The sequence below is a fragment of the Ammospiza caudacuta genome, chromosome 1, assembly GCF_027887145.1.
Source record: "Ammospiza caudacuta isolate bAmmCau1 chromosome 1, bAmmCau1.pri, whole genome shotgun sequence".
In the NCBI taxonomy this organism is placed as follows: domain Eukaryota; kingdom Metazoa; phylum Chordata; class Aves; order Passeriformes; family Passerellidae; genus Ammospiza; species Ammospiza caudacuta.
The window spans coordinates 156,086,633-156,112,020 of record NC_080593.1 but is presented as its reverse complement, the minus strand read 5'-3'; the positions used below and the strand labels follow the sequence as shown (position 1 = coordinate 156,112,020).

The following is a 25,388-nucleotide window of genomic DNA, read 5'->3' as shown; positions in this document are numbered from 1 at the left end:
AGTGACACATCTGGGCACACCAGGGACACACCTGGGACACACCTGAGATCGTGAGTGACACACCTGGGCACACCTGGGACACACCTGGGCACACCTGGGCACACCTGGGATCATGAGTGACACACCTGGGACACACCTGGGACACACCTGAGATCGTGAGTGACACACCTGGACACACCTGGGCAGCGTGGGACAGGACAGGTGAATTTTGGGACAGGTGAATTTTGCCCAGGTGAGATTCAGGACAGGCAAATTTTGGACAGGTGAATTTTGGGCCAGGTGAGGTTTCCCAGGTGAGTTTTAGGTGAATTTTGCCCAGGTGAGTCCCTGACCTCTCTCCCCTCCCCCACAGATCCTGGACGACCTCCTGGAGATCGACCGAGTCACCGCCCACTTCTGAGGGACCCAAAATCCCAAAAAATGCCCAAAAAATGCCCCAAAAAAAAAAAAAAAAATCCTCAAAACTCAAAAAAATCCCCCAAAAAATCCCCCCAAAAAAATCCCCCCAAAAAATCCTCCCAAAAACCTCCAAAATTCCCAAAAAGGAAAAAAAAAAAAAAAAAAACCTTCCTAAAAATCCTCCCCCAAAAATTATTAAAAAAAAAAAAACAAACCAAAAATCCCCCCCAAAATATTTCTTAAAATCCAAAAAATTCCCCCCCAAAAAAAAAAAATTTTCATAAAACCCCCAAAAAATTCCCAGAAAAACTCCCAATTTTTTTTGTTTTCAAAATCCCCCAAAATGTCCCTTAAAAACCCCCAAAAATCCCCAAATTTTGCTACAAATCCCCCCCCAAAAAATCCCCAAAAATTCCAAATCCCCGAATTTTACCACAAATCCCCAAAAATCCCAAACCCCCCCAGAATTCCGGTTTGTAATAAAACACAATTTTCGATTTTGGCTTTGAGGTTTATTTGGGGGAATTTGGGGAAGATTTTGGGGAAAATTTTGTGGGAATTTGGGGGAATTTGAGGTAATTTTGGGGTAATTTTGGGGTAATTTTTGGGATTTTGGGGTTCACAGTGTTTTGGGGTTTTTCACAGTGAATTTCGGGGAGGGGGTTTTGGGATTTTTGGTATTTTTGGGGCGATTTTTGGTGTTTTGGGGAGATTTTTTTTTTTTTTTTTCAGGTATTTTTGAGGCTGTTTTTGTCTTTTCCGGGTGTTTTTTTTGGGCGTGTTTTACACCCAATTTTGGCAAATATTTTAAATTTTCCTGCGTTTTTTTTTTGTGGGTTTTTTTATTATTTTTTCACATTTTTGCTGGTTTTCAGACTTTTTTTTTGGGGGGGGGGGGGGGGGTGGCTGAATTTTGCTTCTTTTGGGGGTATTTTGGGTGTTCCCAAACGATTTTTGGGGTATTTCCAGGTGTTTCCATCCGATTTTTGGGGTATTTTCAGGTGTTCCTGGGCAGTTTTGGGGGCGTTTCTGGTGTTCCCAACCCATTTTTGGGGTATTTTCAGCATTCCCGGCCAGTTTTGGGCTATTTTTTGGCGCTTTTGGGTTTTTCTGGTCGTTTTTCAGATAATCTCTGGCACTTCCAGCCGTTTTTTGCTTTATTTTCAGCATTCCCAGCCCATTCTTTGGGGTATTTCGGGTGTTCCCCTCCCATTTTTGGGGTATTTTCTGGTATTTCCAGCAGATTTTGAGGTAATTTTGGGTGTTCCCAGCCCAAATTTGGGTTATTTTCAGCGTTCCCAGCCCATTTTTGGGGCGTTGTTTGGTAGTTTTGGGTCTTTCTCATTTCTAAGATATTCTCGGGTGTTCCCAGCTGATTTTTGGGGTATTTTGGGTGTTACCAGCTGATTTTTGGGGTTATTTTTGGTGGATTTTAGGTGTTTCTCGTTGTTTTTCAGATGTTCCCAGACCATTTTTTGAGTATTTTCAGCCTTCCCGTCCCATTTCTGGGGTATTTTCCGGTTTTCCCAGCCGATTTTTGGGGTAATTTTTGGCTCTTTTGGGTCTTTCTTGTTGTTTTTCAGACACTCTCAGGTGTTCCCAGCCGGTTTTTGGGGTGTTTTCAGGTGTTTCCAGCCAATTTTGGGGTATTTTCAGCATTCCCAGCTGCTTTTTGGGTTATTTTCAGCGTTCCCATCCTGTTTTGGGGGTGTCCCCATCCGATTTTGGGGTACTTTGAGAATTCCCAGCCGTTTTTTGGGGCATTTCCAGCATTCCCGGCCGGTTTGGGGGCTGTTTCCATCCCATTTTTGGGGTGTTTCAGCCATTCCTTGGGATATTTCGGCTTTTCCCAGCCGATTTTTGGGGGTATTTTCGGATGTTCCCATCCAATTTCCGGGTATTTTCAGCGTTCTCAGCCGGTTTTGGTTGATTTCAGCCATTTTTGGGGGTATTTTCAGCATTCCTGGCTGTTTTTTGGGTTGTTCCCAGCCGGTTTTGGGGTGTTCCCAGCTGGTTTTTGGGTTGTTTTCAGCCGTTTTTTGGGTGATTTCAGCCGTTTCTGGGGGTATTTTCAGCGTTCCCAGCCGGTTTCGGGGTGTTCCCGGCCAGTTTTTGGGTTGTTTTCAGCCGGTTTTGGGTGATTTCAGCCGTTTTTTGGGGTGTTCCCAGCCGGTTTTGGGTGATTTCAGCCGTTTTTTGGGTTGTTTTCAGCCGGTTTTGGGTGATTTCAGCCGTTTTTGGGTGATTTCAGCCGTTTCTGGGGGTATTTTCAGCATTCCCGGCCGGTTTTGGGGTGTTCCCAGCCGGTTTTTGGGTTGTTCCCAGCCGGTTTTGGGTGATTTCATCCGTTTTCGGGTATTTCAGCCGTTTCTGGGGGTATTTCCAGCGTTCCCGGCCGGTTTTGGGGTGTTCCCAGTCGTTTTTTGGGTTGTTTCCAGCCGTTTTTTCGGGTTCCGTTCCGGGCTCAGGCGCGCAGCAGGTGCTGCAGGTGCTGCAGGTGCTCCCCGCGCGGCAGCGGCAGCGGCAGCGCCCCCCAGCGGCTCAGCAGCCGCAGCGCAGCCGCCGCCACCCGGAACCGGAGCCACTCCAGCCTGGGGGGGGGGACAGGGGCGTCACCTGCGGGCACCTGCGGGCACCTGCGGGCACCTGCGGGCACCTGGGGTCACCTGCGGGCACCTGGGGTCACACACACCTGGGGGCACCTGGGGTCAGGGGGGTCACCTGCGGGCACCTGGGGTCACACACACCTGGGGGCACCTGGGGTCAGGGGCGTCACCTGCGGGCACCTGGGGTCACCTGCGGGCACCTGGGGGCACCTGGGGTCACACACACCTGGGGGCACCTGGGGTCAGGGGGGTCACCTGCGGGCACCTGGGGTCACCTGCGGGCACCTGGGGTCACACACACCTGGGGGCACCTGGGGTCAGGGGCGTCACCTGAGGTCACACACACCTGGGGGTCACCTGGGGTCACCTGAGGTCACACACACACCTGGGGGGGGGGGTCACACACACCTGGAAGGGGCAGGTGGGGTCACACACCTGGGGGGACAAGTGAGGTCACCTGGGGGTCACCTGGGGACAGGGGGGTCACCTGAGGTCACACACACACCTGGGGGGTTCATCTGGGGGTCACCTGGGGACAGGTCAGGTCACCTGGGGGTGTCACACACACCTGGGGGGGGACAGGTGGGGTCACCTGGGGGACAACAAACACCTGGGGAGGGAGGGACAGGTGGGGTCACCTGGGGGGGGGACAGGTGAGGTCACCTGGGGACAGGTGGGGTCACCTGGAGGTCACACACACCGGGGGGTGTCAGGTGATGTCAGCTGGGGGGGGGCACGCACACCTGGGGGGGAGGGGTCACACACACACCTGGGGGGGAGGGGCCACGCACACCTGGGGGGGGTCACGCACACATCCCCCCACCTCTGCCCCCCTCCCACACCTGAGCCCCCCCAACCCCGCATGAGCCCCTCCCCCTCACCTGAGCCCCTCCCCCTCACCTGAGCCCCTCCCCCTCACCTGAGCCCCTCCCCTCACCTGAGCCCCTCCCCTCACCTGAGCCCCTCCCCCTCACCTGAGCCCCGCCCCCCTCACCTGAGCCCCTCCCCTCACCTGAGCCCCTCCCCCTCACCTGAGCCCCGCCCCCCTCACCTGAGCCCCTCCCCCTACCTGAGCCCCGCCCCTCACCTGAGCCCCGCCCCTCACCTGAGCCCCGCCCCCTCACCTGAGCCCCGCCCCTCACCTGAGCCCCGCCCCCTCACCTGAGCCCCTCCCCCTCACCTGAGCCCCGCCCCCCTCACCTGAGCCCCTCCCCTCACCTGAGCCCCACCCCCCTCACCTGAGCCCCTCCCCCCTCACCTGAGCCCCTCCCCCTCACCTGAGCCCCGCCCCCCTCACCTGAGCCCCTCCCCCTACCTGAGCGCCATCTCGAAGCGCAGCCGCTCCCAGCCCAGGTGCAGCCGCTGCCGCAGCGACCCCGCGGAGCCCCCCCGGAGGCGGCTCCAGCTCCGCACCGCGCTGGGGGAGGGGCACGGGGTCACCTGGGGCACCTGGGCACACCTGGGTGACCCCAACACCCCCAGAGCTCACCTGGGCACACCTGGGTGACCCAACCCTCACCTGCGCACCCCTGGACACACCTGGGCGACCCAACCCTCACCTGGGGCACCTGGGCACACCTGGGCGACCCAACCCTCACCTGGGGCCACCTGGGCACACCTGGGCGACCCAACCCTCACCTGGGGCACCTGGGCACACCTGGGTGACCCCAACACCCCCCTGAGATCACCTGGGCACACCTGAGTGACCCCAAAAAACCCCCGGGCTAACCTGAGCTCACCTGAGTGACCCCAACCTCACCTGGGGGCACCTGGGTGACCCCAACACCCCCCTGAGGTCACCTGGGCACACCTGGGCACACCTGGGCGCACCTGGGTGACCCCAACCCCCCCCCCGGGGCCCCCCCGCAGGCAGCTCCAGCTGCACACGGCGCTGGGGGAGGGGCACGGGGTCACCTGGGGGCACCTGAGCGACCCCAAACCACCCAGGGGTCACCTGAGCTCACCTGAAAACACCTGGGGCTCACCTGAGCTCACCTGGGTGACCCCAACATCCACATGGGATGACCTGGAGCTCACCTGGGTGACCCCAACACCCCCCAGAGCTCACCTGGGGGCACCTGGGTGACCCCAACACCCCCCGGGGGTCACCTGAGCTCACCTGGGTGACCCCAGCACCCCCTGGGTGTCACCTGTGACTCACCTGGCACACCTGTCACACACACTTACACACACACAGACACACGGACACACCCGGGCACACACCTGGGCACCCCTACCTGGGCACACACACGTACAGACACACCTGGGCACACCTGGGCACACATTTACATACATTCACATACATATACAGACACGCACCTGGGCACACCTGGGCACACCTGTCACACACATATACACACACACCTGGGCACACCTGGGCACACCTGAGCACACCTGGGCACACCTGGGCACACCTGGGCACACCTGTCACACACATATACACACACACCTGGGCACACCTGGGCTCACCTGGGCACACATACAGAGACACACAGGCACACCTCAGCTCACCTGGGCACACCTGGGCACACCTGAGCACACACTTACACACACACACACACACACACAGACACATGTGTGTCACTCTCCGGTGTCTCACCTGCGGGCCATGATGCCGTACCTGTCCGCAGGTGCGCCCAGCGCCCCGTGGACACTCCTGACCGTGTTGATGTTGCGGAACAGCAGCAGCGCTCACCTGGGCACACCTGGGCACACCTGGGCACACCTGGGCACACACATACAGACACACAGACACACCCGAGCACAGCCGCGCTCACACTCACCTGCGGGCCATGATGCCGTACCTGTCCGCAGGTGCGCCCAGCGCCCCGTGCACGCTGCGGACGGTGTTGATGTTGCGGAAGACGAGCAGCGCTCACCTGGGCACACCTGGCACACACATTTACACGCACATACACACACACACACACACACAGACACACCTGTGTCGCTCTCCGGTGTCTCACCTGCGGGCCATGATGCCGTACCTGTCCGCAGGTGCGCCCAGCGCCCCGTGGACACTCCTGACCGTGTTGATGTTGCGGAAGACGAGCAGCATGGGGCGGGGCAGCTGGCGCAGCACCTGCACCACGTGCGGGAAGCGCCGCGCCGCCATGCTCCGCATGTACTCGCGCTCCTCGGCGCTCAGGTGCCCCTCAGGTGCGCCCCGCAGCGGCCGGGGGGCGGCGCCCGCCGCGGGCTCCGGGCGGGGCCCGTCCAGGTGAGCGCCCGGCGCGCCCAGCAGGCGCGAGTCGCGGCTCAGGGGGCGCTGCAGCAGCATCTCCGAGAAGAGCAGGTAGTCTGCGGGGACAGGTGAGCCTCAGGTGAGCCCCAGAACCCCCAGGTGAGCCTCAGGTGATCCCCAGAACACCCAGGTAACCACGGGTGAGCTCCAGGTGAGCCTCAGGTGAGCCCCAGAACCCCCAGGTGACCCTCAGGTGATCCCAGGTGCCCTCCAGGTAACTGCGGGTGAGCTCCAGGTGACCCTCAGGTGATCCCAGGTGACCCCCAAAACCACCAGGTGACCCCCAGGTAACCCCAGGTGACCCCCAGGTAACCCCAGGTGACCCCCAAACCCAGCAGGTGACCCTCAGGTGACCCCAGGTGCCCTCCAGGTAACCGCGGGTGAGCTCCAGGTGAGCTCCAGAACCCCCTGGTGAACCTCAGGTGACCCCCAGAAATTTTGGGGTTATTTTGGGGTTATTTTTGGGTTATTTTGGGTCCATTTTTGGGGTTATTTTGGCTTATTCAGGGTCCATTTTTGGGGATATTTTGGGGTTATTTAGGGTCCACTTTTGGGGATATTTTGGGTTATTTAGGGTCCATGTTTGGTGTTATTTTAGGGTTATTTTGGGGTTATTTCGGGTCCATTTTTGGATTATTTAAGGTCCACTTTTGGGGTTAATTTAGGGGTTTTTAGGGTCCATTTTTGGGATTATTTTGGGTCCATTTTTGGGGATATTTTGGGGTTATCTAGGGTCCATTTTTGGGTATATTTTGGGGTTTATTTGGGGTTATTCAGGGTCCATTTTTTAGGTTAATTTGGGGGTTTTTAGGGTCCATTTTTGGGGATATTTTGGGGTTATTTGGGGGTTTTTTAGGGTCCATTTTTGGGGATATTTTCGGTTATTTAGGGTCCATTTTTGGGGTTATTTTAGGGTTATTTTGGGGTTATTTTGGGGTTGTTTAAAGTCCATTTTTGGGGTTATTTTGGGGTTATTTTGGGGTTTTTTAGGGTCCATTTTTGGGGTTATTTTGGGGTTATTTTGGGGTTATTTTGGGGTTGTTTAAAGTCCATTTTTGGGGTTATTTTGGGGTTATTTTGGGGTTTTTTAGGGTCCATTTTTGGGGTTATTTTGGGGTTATTTTGGGGTTGTTTAAAGTCCATTTTTGGGGTTATTTTGGGGATATTTTGGGGTTATTTAGGGTCCATTTTTGGGGTTATTTTGGGGTTATTTTGGGGTTGTTTAAAGTCCATTTTTGGGGTTATTTTGGGGATATTTTGGGGTTATTTAGGGTCCATTTTTGGGGTTATTTTGGGGTTATTTAGTTGTTATTTAAGGTCCGTTTTTGGGGTGTCTCACCCTTCACCCCCAGTTCCTCAGCCCTGTCCCTCATCCCGTCGTGGTCGCGCATCACGATCGATCTCCAGAGCCCGCACAGCGACACCCGGTCCCTGGGGGGGCAAAGAGATTTTGGGGACCCCCACCCGAATTTCGGGACCCCCCAGATTTGAGGACCCCTCGAATTTTGGGTTTTCCTCTCTGGTTTTGGGGTTTCTCCCCCCCAATTTTGGGATTTTTCCCTTCATTTTTGGGGTCCCCCCCGGGATTTTGGGGACCCCTCGATTTGGGGAATCCCCCGGAATTTGGGGACCCCTCCCTCCAAATTTGGGGACCCCCCCCCTGGATTTGGGGGTTTTCCCCCCAATTTTGGGATTTCTCCCTTCATTTTTGGGGTCCCCCAGGGATTTTGGGGACCCCCTCGATTTGGGGAACCCTCCGGAATTTTGGGGACCCCCCCAGATTTGCAGATTTCCTCTCTGGTTTAGGGGTGTTCCCCCCAATTTTGGGATTTTCCCCTTCATTTTGGGGTTCCCTCCCAGAGGTTTTTGGGACCCCCTCGAATTAGGGGACCCCCTGATTTTGGGGAGCCCACCCTGGTTTTGGGTTCCCCTCGGTGGTTTTGGGCCGATTTTGGGTTCCCCCCCCCGGTTTGGGGTCCCCCCCGTTGATTTTTGGGGTTCCCCTGCTCAATTTTAGGGTCCCCCTGAAATTCTGGGGTTCCCCCAATTTTGGGATTTTCCCCCCAATTTTGGGATTTTCCCCTGGAAATTTTGGGGTTCCCCCAGGGATTTGGAGACTCCCCAGGGGTTTCGGGGTTCCCCGGGTGGTTTTGAGGTTCCCCCCAACTTTAGGGTCGCCTGGGTCAGTTTTGGGGTCCCCCAGGTTTAGGATTCCCCCCCCAATTTTGGGTTCTCCTGCTCTTTTTCGGCCAATTTGGGGCCAATTTTTGTGGGGTTTTTGTGCCCCCCCCCGGGTCCCTTTTTTACCCCCCCCCATTTTTGGGGTCCCCCAGATCATTTTTGGGGTCCCCCTGAAATTTTGGGGTCCCCCTCAGTTTTGGGATTTCCCCCCCAATTTCGGGTTCTTTGGGTGATTTTGGGCCAATTTGGGGCCGATTTTTGTGGGTTTTTTTTTGCCCCCCCCCGGGTTCCTTTTTTGCCCCCATTTTTGGGGTGCCCCCAGCCAATTTTAGGGTCCCCCTGAAATTTTGGGGTCCCCCTCAGTTTTGGGATTTCCCCCCAATTTTGGGTTCTTCACGTGATTTTGGGCCAATTTGGGGCCGATTTTCGTGGGGTTTTTTTTGCCCCCCCCCATTTTTGGGGTGCCCCCGGTGATTTTTGGGGTCCCCCCGGGGCGGGTGTGGGGTCTCACCTCTCGCTCAGGGTCTCGTACAGGCCGTGGTCCAGCAGCACCAGCTGTGCCCGCCCGTCGGGGCCGCGCTGCACCAGAACTGAGGGGGGGGATTGGGGGGACCCCCGGGTTTGGGGGGACCCCACCCTCATTGGGGACCCCTCCCTCATTAGTGACCCCTCCCTCATTAGCGACCCCACCCTCGTTAGCGACCCCACCCTCATTAGCGACCCCACCCTCATTAGCGACCCCTCCCCTGGCATTTTTTGGGGTCCCCCCTAATTCTGGGGTCCCCCCTAATTTTGAGACCCCCCCCCAGTTTTGGCATTTTCCCCCTCAGTTTTGGGGCCCCGCTCCCAATTTTGGGGTCCCCCCTTTATTTTAGGGTTTCCCCTCCCTGGTTTTGGGTCTCCCCCCCCCCCCCAAATTCTGGGGTCCCAATTTTGGGCTCTCCCGAATTTTGGGGTCCCCCCACAAATTTTGAGGTCCCAAATTTTGGGTTCCCCCCAATTTTAGGGGTCCCCATAAATTTAGGGGTCCCTCCCACGAGGTTTTTGGGGTCCCAATTTTGGGGTCCCCCGAATTTTGGGGTCCCAATTTTTGGCATTCCCCCCCCATATTTTTGGGGTCCCCCCCAGTTTGGGGGGGTTTCAATTTTGGGGTCACCCTCCTAATGTTGGGGTCCCAATTTGGGTTCCCGTCCACCAAATTTTGGGGTCCCCCCCTAATTTTAGGATCCTGGCAAAATTTTGGGGTCCCCCTCCCCAGATTTTGGGGTTCCCTCCCAGTTTTAGGTCCCCCCAAATTTTGGGGTCTCAATTTTAGGTTCACCATCCGAATTTTGGGGTCTGAATTTTGGGGTCCCCCTCCCAGTTTCTGGGATCTGCCCCCCAAATTTTGGGGTCCCTCCCCGAATTTTGGGGTCCCAACTTTCGGCTCCAGCCCCAAACGTTGGGGTCGCCAACAAATTCTGGGGTCCCGATTTTGGGGTCCCCCGAATTTTGGGGTCCCCCACACAAATTTTGAGGTCCCAAATTTTGGGTTCCCCCGATTTTAGGGGTCCCCATAAATTTTGGGGTCCCCCCCCAAAGGTTTTTGGGATCCCCCGAATTTTGGGGTCCCCCCCGGATTTTGGGGTCCCCGTTACCGTTGCCGGGGTGCGGATCCGCGTGGATGAAGCCGGTGTAGAAAATCTGCTCGGCAAAAACCTGGATCAGCTTCTCTGCCGTCTGGGGGGGATGAGGGGATTTAGGAACCCCAAAATCACCCCAAAATCCCCTGGATCAGCTTCTCTGTGGTCTGGGGGGATTTAGGGGATTTAGGAACCCCAAAAACCCCAAAAATCACCCCAAAACCCCCTGGATCAGCTTCTCTGCCGTCTGCGGGGATTTAGGGGATTTAGGAACCCCAAAAACCACCCCAAAATCACCCCAAAACCCCCTGGATCAGCTTCTCTAAATTCTGGGGGGATTTAGGAACCCCAAAAAAAACCCAAGAGAGCTCAAAAATGCCCCCAAATCTCTCAGGACCCCCCAAATCCCCTGGGCCTCCCCCAGGTGCGCCCAAATCCCCTCGGACCCCTCTGGGGACCCCCCTGGGGACACCCCCAAATCCCCCCCTGGGGACACCCCCAAATCCCCCCCTGGATGTCCCCAAATCCCCTCGGACCCCCCCGGATGTCCCCAAATCCCCCCCGGGTGTCCCCAAATCCCCTGCGTTGGTCACGGACGTCTCTCAGCCCCAGCTCCACGGCCCCAATCCCTGGGTGTCCCCAATCCCTGGGTGTCCCCAATCCCTGGGTGTCCCCAATGTCCCCAGGTGTCCCCAATCCCTGGGTGTCCCCAATGTCCCCAGGTGTCCCCAATCCCCCCTGGGTGTCCCCAATGTCCCCAGGTGTCCCCAATGTCCCCAGGTGTCCCCAATGTCCCCAGGTGTCCCCAATCCCTGGGTGTCCCCAATCCCTGGGTGTCCCCAAACCCCCATGGGTGTCCCCAATGTCCCCAATGCCCCGGGTGTCCCCAATGCCCGGGGTGTCCCCAATGTCCCCGGGTGTCCCCAAGCCCCGCTGTGTCACTGTCACTGACGTCTCTCAGGCCCAGCCCCATCGCTTGGATCCCCTCGACGTTGGTGATCTTGCAGCCCTCGCAGAAATCGGCCGTGAGAACGCGCTGGGGACGGACGGACGGACGGACGGGGGACAGTGGGGACAGTGGGGACAATGGGGACAGTGGGGCAGACAGAGGGACAGTGGGGACAGACAGAGGGACAGACAGGGGACACAAGGGACAATGGGGACAATGGGGACAGACAGAGGACACAGGGGACAGTGGAGACAGAGGGACAGTGGGGGCAATGGGGACAGGGGGGACACAGGGGACAGACAGAGGGACAGACAGACAGGGACAGACAGAGGGACAATGGGGACAATGGGGACAGGGACACACAGGGGACACACAAGGGACAGGGAGGGGGACAGAAATGGGGACGGGGGGGGACAGCAGGGACAGGGATGGGGACAGCAGGGACAGGGAGAAGGACGGGGGACAGGGACGGGGACAGGGACACACAGGGACAGAGGGGACACACAGGGGACACACAGGGACAGGCAGGGACAGGGACACACAGGGACAGACAGACAGGGGACAGTGGGGACACACAGGGACAGGGACACACAGGGGACACACAGGGGACACACAGGGACAGACAGAGAGGGGACAATGGGGACACACGGGGGGCAATGGGGGACAGGGATGGGGAGAGAAAGGGGACAGAGGGGACGGGGACAGCGATGGGACAGAGAGGGGAACAAGGACGGGGATGGGGACAGAGGGACACACGGGGACACACGGGGACACACGGGGACACACAGGGGACACACAGGGACACACGGGGGACACACAGGGACACACGGGGGACACACGGGGACACACAGGGGACACACGGGGACACACGGGGACACACGGGGACACACAGGGGACACACGGGGACACACGGGGACACACAGGGACACACGGGGACACACAGGGACACACAGGGGACACACGGGGACACACGGGGACACACAGGGGACACACAGGGGACACACGGGGACACACGGGGACACACGGGGACACACGGGGACACACAGGGGACACACGGGGACACACGGGGACACACGGGGACACACGGGGACACACAGGGGACACACGGGGACACACGGGGACACACAGGGGACACACAGGGGACACACGGGGACACACGGGGACACACGGGGACACACGGGGACACACAGGGGACACACGGGGACACACGGGGACACACGGGGACACACGGGGACACACAGGGGACACACGGGGACACACAGGGGACACACGGGGACACACGGGGACACACAGGGGACACACAGGGGACACACGGGGACACACGGGGGACACACGGGGACACACGGGGACACACGGGGACACACAGGGGACACACGGGGACACACGGGGACACACGGGGACACACGGGGACACACAGGGGACACACAGGGGACACACGGGGACACACGGGGGACACACGGGGACACACAGGGACACACGGGGGACACACGGGGGACACACGGGGACACACGGGGACACACAGGGGACACACGGGGACACACAGGGGACACACGGGGACACACGGGGGACACACAGGGGACACACAGGGACACACAGGGGACACACAGGGACACACAGGGGACAGGGGGAACAGGGATGGTGACAGGGAGGGGGACAATGGGGACATGAGGGACAAGGGACAGCAACGGGGACAGGGATGGGGACAGAGGGGACAGAGGGGACAGAAATGGGGACAGGGGACAGAGGGGACAGGGATGGGGACAGGGGGGACACAGGAACAGGGACACGCGGGGAGGGGACAGGGCACGCAGAGATGTCACTGCAGGTGACACCTGGCCCAGCCCGTGCCCGTCCCCTCCCGCTGCCACCGCCCGCCCCGCCTGTGCCCAACGCCCCCACCCGGGGACAGTGTGCCAGGTGTGTGCCCAGGTGTGTGCCAGGTGTGTGCCCAGGTGTGTGCCCAGGTGTGTGCCAGGTGTGTGCCCAGGTGTGTGCCCAGGTGTGCCCAGGTGTGTCTGTGGGTATCCCAGGTGTGTGTGTGGTTATCCCCAGGTGTATCCCAGGTGTATCCCAGCTGTGCCCAGGTGTGCCCAGGTGTGTGCCCGGCTGTGCCCAGGTGTTTCTGTGGGTATCCCAGATGTGTGTGTGGTTATCCCCAGGTGTATCCCAGCTGTGCCCAGGTGTGCCCAGCTGTGCCCAAGTGTGCCCAGGTGTGCCCAAGTGTGCCCAGGTGTGTCTGTGTGTATCCCAGCTCTATCACAGGTGTGCCCAGGTGTATCTGTATGTATCCCAGGTGTGCCCAGCTGTGCCCAGCTGTGCCCAGGTGTGCCAGGTGTGCCTCACCTTGCTGCAGTGCCCCCAGTGCACCCTGGGCACCGTCACCCCCCGCAGGTGCCCCAGGTGTGTCTGTGTGTATCCCAGATGTGCCCAGGTGCGCCCAGGTGCGTCTGTGTGTATCCCAGCTCTATCACAGCTGTGCCCAGGTGTGCCCAGGTGTGTCTGTGTGTATCACAGCTGTGCCCAGGTGTGCCCAGGTGTGCCAGGTGTGTCTGTGTGTATCCCAGGTGTGTATCCCAGGTGTGCCCAGGTGTGTATCCCAGGTGTGCCTCACCTTGCTGCAGTGCCCCCAGTGCACCCTGGGCACCGTCACCCCCCGCAGGTGCCCCAGGTCTCTCCCGCAGCGCTCCGAGTTCCGCGCCTCGTTCTCGAAATCCAACTCCAGCGCCAGCGTGCCCTTCAGCTCCTGCAGGTGAGACAGGTAAGGGACACAGGTGTGTGACACAGGTGTGACACAGGTGTGTGACACAGGTGTGTGACAGTGACTGCTCCAGTGCCAGCGTGCCCTTCAGCTCCTGCAGGTGAGACAGGTAAGGGACACAGGTGTGTGACACAGGTGTGACACAGGTGTGTGACACAGGTGTGTGACAGTGACTGCTCCAGTGCCAGCGTGCCCTTCAGCTCCTGCAGGTGAGACAGGTGTGTGACACAGGTGTGTGACAGTGACAGCTCCAGCGCCAGCGTGCCCTTCAGCTCCTGCAGGTGAGACACAGGTAAGGGACACAGGTGTGACACAGGTGTGACACAGGTGTGACACAGGTGTGACACAGGTGTGTGACACAGGTGTGTGACAGTGACAGCTCCAGCGCCAGCGTGCCCTTCAGCTCCTGCAGGTAAGGGAGACAGGTAAGGGACACAGGTGTGTGACACAGGTGTGTGACACAGGTGTGACACAGGTGTGTTACACAGGTGTGAGACACAGGTGTGACAGTGACAGCTCCAGCGCCAGCATGCCCTTCAGCTCCTACAGGTGTGACAGGTAAGCGACACAGGTGTGACACAGGTGTGACACAGGTGTGTGACACAGGTGTGTGACAGCGACAGCTCCAGCGCCAGCGTGCCCTTCAGCTCCTGCAGGTAAGGGACACAGGTGTGTGACACAGGTGTGACACAGGTAAGGGACACAGGTGTGTGACACAGGTGTGTGACAGTGACAGCTCCAGCGCCAGCGTGCCCTTCAGCTCCTGCAGGTAAGGGACACAGGTGTGACACAGGTGGGACACAGGTGTGTGACACAGGTGTGGGACACAGGTGTGGGACACAGGTAAGGGACACAGGTGTGACACAGGTGTGACACAGATAAGGGACACAGGTGTGTGACAGTGACAGCTCCAGCGCCAGCGTGCCCTTCAGCTCCCGCAGGTGTGACACAGGTAAGGGACACAGGTGTGACACAGGTGTGTGGCACAGGTGTGACACAGATGTGTGACACAGGTGTGTGACACAGGTGTGTGACAGTGACAGCTCCAGCGCCAGCGTGCCCTTCAGCTCCTGCACAGGTAACACAAGTAACACAGGTAACACAGGTAACACAGGTAACACAGGTAACACAGGTAACAGGTGTGACACAGGTGTGACACAGGTGTGACAGGTGTGACAGGTGAGACAGTGACGGCATGCCCTTCAGCTCCTACAGGTAAGGGACAGGTGAGACAGGTGAGGGACAGGTGAGGGACAGGTGAGGGACACAGGTGTGACAGCTCCAGAGCCAGCGTGCCCTTCAGCTCCTGGGGACACACAGGTGTGACACAGATGACAATCGGGCACAGGTGACACAGGTGAGCGACACAGGTGAGCGACACAGGTGAGCGACACAGGTGACACAGGTGAGCGACACAGGTGAGCGACAGCAGCAGCGTCCTAGCACCAAGTTGGGGTGCATGAACTGCACAGGGCAGTGGGACAGGGCTGTGCCCAGGTGTGCCCAGGTGTGTCTGTGGATATCCCCAGGTGTGCCCAGGTGTATCCAGGTGTATCCCAGGTGTATCCCAGGTGTGCCCAGGTGCCCCCAGGTGTGCCCAGGTGTATCCCAGGTGCCCCCAGGTGTGCCCAGGTGTATCTCAGGTGTATCCCAGGTGTGCCCAGGTGTATCTCAGGTGTATCCCAGGTGTGCCCAGGTGTATCCCAGGTGTGCCCCTCACCTGCAGCACCCAGCCCAGCGCGAAGTCGGGGTGCATGAATTGCACAGGGCTGTGCCCAGGTGTATCCCAGGTGTGCCCAGGTGTGCCCAGGTGTATCCCAGGTGTGCCCAGGTGTGCCCAGGTGTGCCCAGGTGTGCCCCTCACCTGCAGCACCCAGCCCAGCGCGAAGTCGGGGTGCATGAACTGCACAGGGCTGTGCCCAGGTGTATCCCAGGTGTGCCCAGGTGTATCCCAGGTGTGCCCAGGTGTGCCCCTCACCTGCAGCACCCAGCCCAGCGCGAAGTCGGGGTGCACGAACTGCACAGGGCTGTGCCCAGGTGTATCCCAGGTGTGCCCAGGTGTATCCCAGGTGTGCCCAGGTGTATCCCAGGTGTGCCCAGGTGTGCCCCTCACCTGCAGCACCCAGCCCAGCGCGAAGTCGGGGTGCATGAACTCCACCAGGCGCAGCAGCAGCTCCAGGGTCCTGATGTCGCCCTCGAAGCGATCGCGCAGGTCCAGGTACTGCACCTGCCCGGGGGGCGGGGTCACGGGCGGGACTGACGGTGGCCCCGCCCATCGCCCAGGTGTGCCCAGGTGTCACCAGGTGTGTCCCCAAGTGTAACTCCAGGTGTTCCCAGCTGTCCCCAGGTGTCTCAGGTGTGCCCAGCTGTATCCCAGGTGTGCCCAGGTGTGTCCCAGGTGTCCCCAGGTGTCCCCAGGTGTCTCAGGTGTGTCCCCAGGTGCGTGCCCAGGTGTGCCCAGCTGTCCCCAGGTGTGTCCCAGGTGTGCCCAGGTGTGTGCCCAGGCGTGCCCAGGTGTGCCCAGGTGTGCCCAGGTGTGCCCAGGTGTGCCCAGGTGTGTCCCACCTTGACGGCCACGGGGGTGCCGTCGGGCAGCGTCGCCCGGTGCACCTGGGCCAGGCTGGCGGCCGCCACGGGCTCGTAGTCGAAGTCACGGAACATTCCGGAAGGCGTGGTCTGGAAATCCTCCAGGAACAGCTCGTCCACCTGGGCAGGTGAGACAGGTGAGTGATGGCACAGGTGAGGGACAGGTGAGGGGACATTGGGACAGGTGAGGGGACAGGTGAGGGGACATTGGGACAGGTGAGGGATAGGGGAGGGGACATTGGGACAGGTGAGTGATGGCACAGGTGAGGGGACAGGTGAGGGGACACTGGGGACAGGTGAGACATGGGACAGGTGAGGGATAGGGGAGGGGACATTGGGACAGGTGAGTGATGGCACAGGTGAGGGGACAGGTGAGGGGACACTGGGGACAGGTGAGACATGGGACAGGTGAGGGACAGGGGAGGGGACAGGTGAAGGACCGGTGAGGGACAGGTGAGGGACATTGGGACAGGTGAGGGACATTGGGACAGGTGAGTGATGGCACAGGTGAGGGGACAGCTGAGAGGACACTGGGGACAGGTGAGACATGGGACAGGTGACGGACAGGTGAAGGACCGGTGAGGGACAGGTGAGGGACATTGGGGACATCCAGAAATCTGCAGGAACAGCTCACGCACCTGGGACAGGTGAGGGACAGGTGAGACACAGGTGAGGGGACTCTGGGGACAGGTGAGAGGGGACAGGTGAGACACAGGTGAGGGGACATTGGGGACAGCTGAGGGACAGGTGGCAGACAGGAGATGGACACTGGGGACAGGTGAGGGACATTGGGGACAGGTGAAGGGACAGGAGAGGGACAGGTGAGGGGACAATTGGCATACACTGGGGACAGGTGAGGGGACATGGGGGACAGGTGAAGGGACAGGTGAGACAGGTGAGGGGACAGGTGAGGGACAGATGACGGACACTGGGGACAGGTGAGGGACACTGGGGAATCCTCCCTTGTCCACCTGGGCAGGTGAGGGACAGGTGTGACAGGTGAGGGACATTGACTGGGGACAGGTGAGGGGACACTGGGGGGACATTGGGGGGACACTGGGGACATTGGGGACACTGGGGACAGGTGAGGGGACATTGGGGGGGACATTGGGGACACCTGGGGGGACATTGGGGACTCTGGGGACTCTCTTCCATCCTGTTGTGCCCCCAAGCCCAAAGTCCCCCAGGCGTTCACATTGTCCCTGTGCCACCACCCTGTGTGTCCCCGGTGTCCCCAAATGCCACCGAATGTCCCCTCAGTGTCCCCAGTGTCCCCAATGTCTCCAACCCCCCCAACACCCTCGATGTCCCCAATATGTCCCCAGTGTCCCCAGTGTCCCCAGTGTCCCCAATGCCCCCAACCCCCCAATCCTTCCAATGCCCCCGATGTCCCCAGTGTCCCCAACCCCCCCAGTGTCCCCAACCCCTCAATTTCCCCAGTGTCCCCAATGTCCCCAATGCTCCTGATGTCCCCAATGCCCCCAACCCCCCCAATGTCCCCAACCCCCCCCAATGTCCCCGATGTCCCCAATCCCCCCCAATGTCCCCAGTGTCCCCAGTGTCCCCAATGTCCCCAACCCCCCAGTGCCCCCAACCCCCCCGCTGTCCCCAATGTCCCTAACCCCCCAGTGTCCCCAATCCCCCCCAACCCCCCAACCCCCCCGCTGTCCCCAGTGTCCCCAACCCCCCAACCCCCCCCAGTGTCTCCAACCCCCGCAGTGTCCCCAATGCTCCCAACCCCCCCAATGCCCCCAACCCCCCAGTGTCCCCGCTGCCCCCAATGTCCCCAACCCCCCCCAGTGTCCCCAACCCCCCCCAGTGTCCCCAACCCCCCCGCGGTGTCCCCGGTGTCCCCAACCCCCCCCAGTGTCCCCAATCCCCCGCAGTGTCCCTGATGTCCCCCGATGTCCCCAACCCCCCGCAGTGTCCCCGGTGTCCCCAACCCCCCCCGGTGTCCCCAACCCCCCCCAGTGTCCCCGGTGTCCCCAACCTCCCCCAGTGTCCCCAACCCCCCCGCAGTGTCCCCGGTGTCCCCAACCTCCCCCAGTGTCCCCAACCCCCCCCAGTGTCCCCAACCTCCCCCAGTGTCCCCAACACCCCCCCCGCGGTGTCCCCGGTGTCACCTCGCGGTGTCCGCGGGGGCTGGCGCTGTCCTCGAGCGGCCGCAGCGTGTCCGTGAGCTCGGGGGGCAGCAGGTGCTCCATGGCGCACAGCCCCTGGCCCAGCTTCACGTACAGGCCCCCGTTGGAGAGCGCCCCCTGCAGGAGGCGCTGCCCCGCGCGCCGGTGGCACCGCGACATGGCCGACGCGTACGCGGGGCTGTTCTACAGGTGAGACAGGTATGACACAGGTGTGTGACAGGTGTGTGACACAGGTGTGACACAGGTGTGTGACACACACAGCGACATGGCCGACGCGTACGCGGGGCTGTTCTACAGGTGAGACACGTACAGGTGTGACAGGTGTGTGACAGGTGTGTGACACAGGTGTGACACAGGTGTGTGACACACACAGCGACATGGCCGACGCGTACGCGGGGCTGTTCTACAGGTGAGACAGGTATGACACAGGTGTGTGACAGGTGTGTGACAGGTGTGACACAGGTGTGACACAGGTGTGTGACACAGGTGTGACAGATACAGGTGTGGCACCGCGACATGGCCGACACGTACGCGGGGCTGGCCTGCAACAGGTGTGACACAGGTGTGACAGGTGTGTGACAGGTGTGTGACACAGGTGTGACAGATACAGGTGTGGCACCGCAACATGGCTGACACGTATGCGGGATTGTTCTACAGGTGAGACACATACAGGTGTGACAGGTGTGTGACAGGGGTGTGACACAGGTGTGACAGATACAGGTGTGGCACCGCGACATGGCCGACACGTACGCGGGGCTGTTCTACAGGTGAGACACAGGTGTGACAGGTATGACAGGTGTGACACAGGTGTGACAGATACAGGTGTGGCACCGCGACATGGCCCACGCGTACGCGGGATTGTTCTACAGGTGAGACACATACAGGTGTGTGACAGGTGTGACAGGTGTGTGACATAAATACAGGTGTGACAGATACAGGTGTGGCACCGCGACATGGCCGACACGTACGCAGGGCTGGCCTGCAGGTGTGACACAGGTGTGACAGGTGTGACAGGTGTGGCACAGGTGTGTGACAGGTGTGTGACAGGTATGTGACACAGGTGTGACACCCCCAACAAACGCCCCCAACTTCTCAGCCACCCCCAACCTCCCCAGGAAACCCCAGGGACCCCAAAGTTCCCCCCAGGACCCCCCAAATCCCCCCCAAAGTCCCTCAAAAGTCCCCAAAAATCCCCCAGGAACCCCCAAAATCCCCCCAAAATCAAAATCCCCCCCAAATCCCCCCCAAAATCAAAATCCCCCCAAATCCCCCCCAAATGCCCCCTGGACCCCCCAAAATCCCCCCCAAATCCCCCCCAAATCCCCCCAAATCCTCTTGGGACCCCCCCAAATCCCACCCAGGACCCCTCAAATCCCCCCAAAAGCCCCCAAATCTCCCCCCCCACCCCCCAAATTCTGGAAATCCCCCCCAAATGCCCCCACGACCCCCCCCCAGTTCCCCCGGGACCCCCCAAATGCCCCCCAAACCCCCCCGGGACCCCCCCCCAATTTCCGCACCTGGTCGAGCCCCCTCAGCTCCACCTTGGTCGTCCACCAATAATCGAGGGAGATGCGGAGCCCCACCCAGAGGGACCTGGGGGGAAACGGGGGGTCAGGGGGACCCCAAAACCCCCCAAAGTCACCCCAAAAATCACCCCAAAAACCCCTGAGACCCCTGAACCCCAAAATCCCCTTAGGACCCCCCAAAAACACCAAAAATCCCCCAAATCTGGGGAGCAGCCCCACCCAGAGGGACCTGGGGGGCACAGGGGGGGTCAGGGGGACCCCAAAACCCCAAAAATCCCCCCAAAAACCGACCCCAAAAACCCCTGAACCCCAAAATCCCTTGGGACCCCCCAAAAACACCCAAAATCCCCCCAAATCCCCCAAATCTGGGGAGCAGCCCCACCCAGAGGGACCTGGGGGGAAACGGGGGTCGGGGGGACCCCAAAAACCCCAAAAATCACCCCAAAAACCGACCCCAAAAACCCCTGAGACCACTGAACCCCAAAATTCCCTGGGACCCCCAAAAACACCCAAAATCCCCCCAAATCTGGGGTGCAGCCCAACTGAGAGGGACCTGGGGGGAAATGGGGGTCGGGGGGACCCCAAAAATCACCCCAAAAACCGACCCAAAAACCCCTGAGACCCCTGAACCCCAAAATCCACCTGGGACCCCCCAAAATCCCCCCAAATCTGGGGAGCAGCCCCACCCAGAGGCACCTGGGGGGAAATGGGGGTCAGGGGGACCCCAAAACCCCAAAAATCACCCCAAAAAACCCCCCAAAAACTCCTGAGACCCCCCTCAAAAATGCCTGAACCCCTAAAACTTCCTGGGACCCCAAAAAACCCCCAAAATTTCCCTCAAAAAAAAACAAAATCCCCCCCCCAAAAAAACCCCAAAAACCCCAAAATCTGGGGTGCAGCCCCACCCAGAGGGACATGGGGGGAAATGGGGGTCAGGGGGGACCCCAAAAATCACCCCAAAAACCGACCCCAAAAAAACCCTGAGACCCCTGAACCCCAAAATCCCCTGGGACCCCCAAAAACACCCAAAATCCCCCAAAATTCCCCCAAATCTGGGGAGCAGCCCCACCCAGAGGGACCTGGGGGGAAATGAAGGGGTCGGGGGGACCCCAAAAACCCCCCCAAAAATCACCCCAAAAACCCCCAAAAAACCCAAAAAAAAAACCCCAAAAAAACCCAAAAAACCCCCAAAAAACCCTGAGACCCCCCTCAAAAATGCCTGAACCCCTAAAACTTCCTGGGACCCCAAAAAAACCCAAAATTTACCTAAAAAAAACCCAAAATCCCTCCCCAAAAAAAACAAATCCCCCCAAATCTGGGGTGCAGCCCCACCCAGAGGGACCTGGGGGGCACAGGGGGAGTCGGGGGACCCCAAAACCCCCAAAAATCACCCCAAAAACCGACCCCAAAAACCCCTGAGACCCCTGAACCCCAAAATCCCCCTGGGACCCCCCAAAAACACCCAAAATCCCCCAAAAGTCTCCCAAATGTGGGGAGCAGCCCCACCCAGAGGGACCTGGGGGGAAACGGGGGTCGGGGGAACCCCAAAAACCCCAAAAATCACCCCAAAAACCGACCCCAAAAACCCCTGAGACCCCCCTCAAAAATGCCTGAACCCCTAAAACTTCCTGGGACCCCAAAAAACCCCAAAACTTCCCTCAAAAAAACCCAAAATCCCCCAAATGTGGGGAGCAGCCCCACCCAGAGGGACCTGGGGGGAAACGGGGGTCGGGGGGACCCCAAAACCCCAAAAATCACCCCAAAAATCCCCCAAAAATCTCCCAAAAAAAAAAAACCCAAAACCCGACCCCAAAACCCCCAAAATCCCCCAAAATCCCCCAAAACCCAAACAGGGACCCCCCCAAAAACCCCCAGACCCCAAAACTCCTCTGGGACCCCCAAAATTTCCCCCCCAGACCCTCCCACAACTCTGGGGGGCACCGGGGGGTCCGGGGAGACCCCAAAAGGGACCCCAGACCCACCTGGGACCCCCCAAAGCCCCCCGAGCCCCAAAAGCCCAAAAGGAAACCCCAAAGCCCCCCTGGACCCCCAAATCCCCCCCAAATCCCCCCCAAACCAGCTCAGGACCCCCCCAAACTCCCCCCAGGACCCCCCAAATCCCCCCCAAATCCATTCTGAGCCCTCCCAAACCCCCCCAAATCCTCCCCAAACCCCCCCAGGACCCCCCCAAATCCCCTCCCCAATCCATTCTGAGCCCCCCAAACCCCTCCACGACCCCCCAAATCCCCTCAGGACTCCCAAATCCCCCCCAAACCCATTCTGAGCCCCCCCAAATCCCCCCCAAACCCCCCCCAAACCCCCCCAAATCCCCCCAGGACCCCCCAAATCCCCTCAGGACCCCCAAATCCCCCCCAAATCCATTCTGAGCCCTCCCAAACCCCCCCAAATCCCCCCAGGACCCCCCAAGCCCCTCCCAAACCAGCCCAGGACCCCCCAAACCCTCCCCAGGACCCCCCAAACCCCCCCAGGAGCCCCCCAAATCCCCTCAGGACTCCCAAATCCCCCCCAAACCCATTCTGAGCCCCCCCAAATCCCCCCCAAACCCCCCCCAAACCCCCCCAAATCCCCCCAGGACCCCCCAAATCCCCCCCAAATCCCCTCAGGACCCCCAAATCCCCCCCAAATCCATTCTGAGCCCTCCCAAACCCCCCCAAATTCCCCCAGGACCCCCCAAGCCCCTCCCAAACCAGCCCAGGACCCCCCAAACCCCCCCAGGACCCCCCAAACCCCCCCAGGAGCCCCCCAAATCCCCTCAGGACTCCCAAATCCCCCCCAAACCCATTCTGAGCCCCCCCAAATCCCCCCAAACCCCCCCAAACCCCCCCAAATTCCCCCAGGACCCCCCAAATCCCCCCCAAATCCATTCTGAGCCCCCCCAAATCCCCCCCAAACCCCCCCCAAACCCCCCCAAATCCCCTCAGGACCCCCCAAATCCCCCCCAAATCCATTCTGAGCCCTCCCAAACCCCCCCAAATCCCCCCAGGACCCCCCAAACCCCTCCCAAACCAGCCCAGGACCCCCCAAACCCTCCCCAGGACCCCCCAAACCCCCCCAGGAGCCCCCAGTCCCGCCCCCCCCCATGCGTCACCTGCCGAAGCGCGCCGTCCCCTCGAGCAGCAGCCGCGCCCCCCCCAAATAGCCCCCAAACCCATTCTGAGCCCTCCCAAACCCCCCCCAAATCCCCCCCAGGACCCCCCAAATCCCTTCAGGACCCCCCAAATCCCCCCCAAATTCCCCCCAATCCCCCCCCAAACCCCCCCAGGAGCCCCCAGTCCCCCTTTGTTGCGTCACCTGCCGAAGCGCGCCGTCCCCTCGAGCAGCAGCCGCGCCCCCCCCAAATAGCCCCCAAACCCATTCTGAGCCCTCCCAAACCCCCCCCAAATCCCCCCCAGGACCCCCCAAATCCCTCCCAAACCAGCCCAGGAGCCCCCAAACCCCCCCAGGAGCCCCCAGTCCCCCTTTGTTGCGTCACCTGCCGAAGCGCGCCGTCCCCTCGAGCAGCAGCCGCGCCCGGCGCCGCCGGGGGGGCTCGGCCAGAGCCAGGGAGAGCCCCAGGGACCCCCCCAGGGTGAGGGAGCCCCCCAGGGCCAGGGAGAGCCCCGGGGACACACGGGGACACCTGGGGCAAAGGGCAGAGGGCAAAGGTCACACGGGGACACCTGGGGACACCTGGGGGCAAAGGGCAAAGGTCACACGGGGACACCTGGGGGCAAAGGGCAAAGGTCACACGGGGACACCTGGGGGCAAAGGGCAAAGGGCAAAGGTCACACGGGGACACCTGGGGGCACAGGGCAAAGGGCAAAGGTCACACGGGGACACCTGGGGGCAGAGGGCAAAGGTCACACAGAGCCCCGGGGACACCTGGGGGCAAAGGGCAAAGGGCAAAGGTCACACAGAGCCCTGGGGACAGCCGAGGACACCTGGGGCAAAGGGCAAAGGGCAAAGGTCAGGGGTCACACAGAGCCCCGGGGACACCTGGGGGCAAAGGGCAAAGGGCAAAGGTCAGGGGTCACAGAGAGCCCCAGGGACAGCCGGGGACAGCGGGGGGGCCTGAGGGGACAGGAATGGGGACAGATCAGGGGTCAGGGGTCAGGGTCATGGTCAGGGGTCAGGGGTCAGGGGTCAGGGGTAGGGGTCAGGGTCAGGGTCAGGGTCAGGGGTCAGGGTCAGGGGTCAGGGTCAGGGGTCAGGGGTCAGGGGTCAGGGGTAGGGGTCAGGGGTCAGGGTCATGGTCAGGGGTCAGGGGTCAGGGGTCAGGGGTAGGGGTCAGGGTCAGGGTCAGGGTCAGGGGTCAGGGTCAGGGGTCAGGGGTCAGGGTCAGGGTCAGGGGTCAGGGTCAGGGGTCAGGGGTCAGGGGTCAGGGGTCAGGGTCAGGGGTCAGAGGTCAGGGGTCAGGGTCAGGGGTCAGGGGTCAGGGTCAGGGTCAGGGGTCAGGGTCAGGCTCAGGGGTCAGGGGTCAGGGTCAGGGTCAGGGTCAGGGGTCAGGGGTCAAGGTCAGGGGTCAAGGTCAGGGTCAGGGTCAGGGGTCAGGGTCAGGGTCAGGGGTCAGGGTCAGGGGTCAGGGGTCAGGGGTCAGGGTCAGGGTCAGGGGTCAGGGTCAGGGGTCAGGGGTCAGGGGTCAGGGTCAGGGTCAGGGGTCAGGGTCAGGGGTCAGGGGTCAGGGTCAGGGGTCAGGGGCCAGGGGTCAGGGGTCAGGGTCAGGGTCAGGGTCAGGGGTCAGGGACAGCCCCGGGGCCACAGTGGGAGCAATGGTGACCTTTGGGGGGCAAGGAGCAGGTCAAAGGTCAGGGGTCACCAACAGCCCCAGGGGCCACCACAGAGCCTGTGGGGGGCAGGGACAGGTCAGGGGTCAGGGGTCAGGGGTCAAAGTTTAGGGTCAGGGGTTGGGGTCAGGGATTGAGGTTCAGAGTCAGAGGTCAAGGACATGCTGGGGGACAGGAGCTGGGGTCAGGGGTCAGAGGTCAGAGGTCAAGGACATGCTGGGGGTCAGGGGTCAGGAGCTGGAGTCAGGGGTCAGAGGTCAAGATCCTGCGGTGGGTCAGGGGTCAGGGGTCAAAGACCCTCTGTGGGTCAAGGTCTGGCTGTGGGTCAGGGGTCAGAGGTCAGGGCTCAGAGGTCAGGGGTCAGAGGTCAGAGCTCAAGGACCGGCCATGGGTCAGAGGCCAAGGGGGAGGTCAGGGCTTGGGGTCAGAGGTCAAGGTCCAAATGCAGGTCAGGGGTCAGTGACCCTCTGTGCGCCTGGAACTAAGGCTGGGGTCAGGGGTCAGGGGTCAGGGGTTAAGAATTGGGGTCAGGGGTCAAGGACCCTCTGTGGGGCAAGGTCAGGGTCAGGGGTCAGGGGTCATAGTTCAGGGT

At 60.5% G+C, this 25,388-nt stretch overlaps 2 protein-coding genes across 2 annotated transcripts in view; one reads left to right on the top strand and one right to left on the bottom strand.

The window, feature by feature from the left end:
• Positions 1-431, top strand: part of CPSF1 (cleavage and polyadenylation specific factor 1) — a 62,356-nt gene extending 61,925 nt beyond the window's left edge. Inside the window, exon 38 of the mRNA XM_058808940.1 lies at positions 353-431. Coding sequence (XP_058664923.1) covers positions 353-400 — 48 coding nt within the window. The 3' untranslated portion in view covers positions 401-431. The remainder of the gene's footprint in view (positions 1-352) is intronic.
• A 796-nt stretch (positions 432-1,227) lies between these two features.
• Positions 1,228-25,185, bottom strand: ADCK5 (aarF domain containing kinase 5). Its single transcript, XM_058812554.1, has 17 exons — positions 25,179-25,185; positions 24,833-24,855; positions 23,812-23,894; positions 23,506-23,652; positions 20,004-20,079; positions 18,469-18,669; positions 16,325-16,465; positions 15,873-15,986; positions 13,613-13,744; positions 11,005-11,088; positions 10,068-10,149; positions 8,942-9,020; positions 7,589-7,680; positions 6,241-6,305; positions 5,972-6,159; positions 4,321-4,422; positions 1,228-2,990 (listed from the first exon to the last, which is right to left on the bottom strand). The coding sequence occupies exons 1-17, from the start codon at positions 25,183-25,185 to the stop codon at positions 2,864-2,866; spliced, it is 1,743 nt and encodes a 580-aa protein (XP_058668537.1). The 3' UTR covers positions 1,228-2,863.
• Positions 25,186-25,388: the final 203 nt, after the last annotated feature.

What these genes read in the sequence shown, in the direction of transcription:
- ADCK5 (XM_058812554.1), bottom strand. An exon ending in GCACCCCCGTGGCCGTCAAG is followed by an intron (nt 15,987 to 16,324) that starts GTGGGACACACC and finishes CCCCCCGGGCAG; the next exon opens with GTGCAGTACCTGGACCTGCG. An exon ending in GGATCCGCACCCCGGCAACG is followed by an intron (nt 9,021 to 10,067) that starts GTAACGGGGACC and finishes CCCCCCCCTCAG; the next exon opens with TTCTGGTGCAGCGCGGCCCC.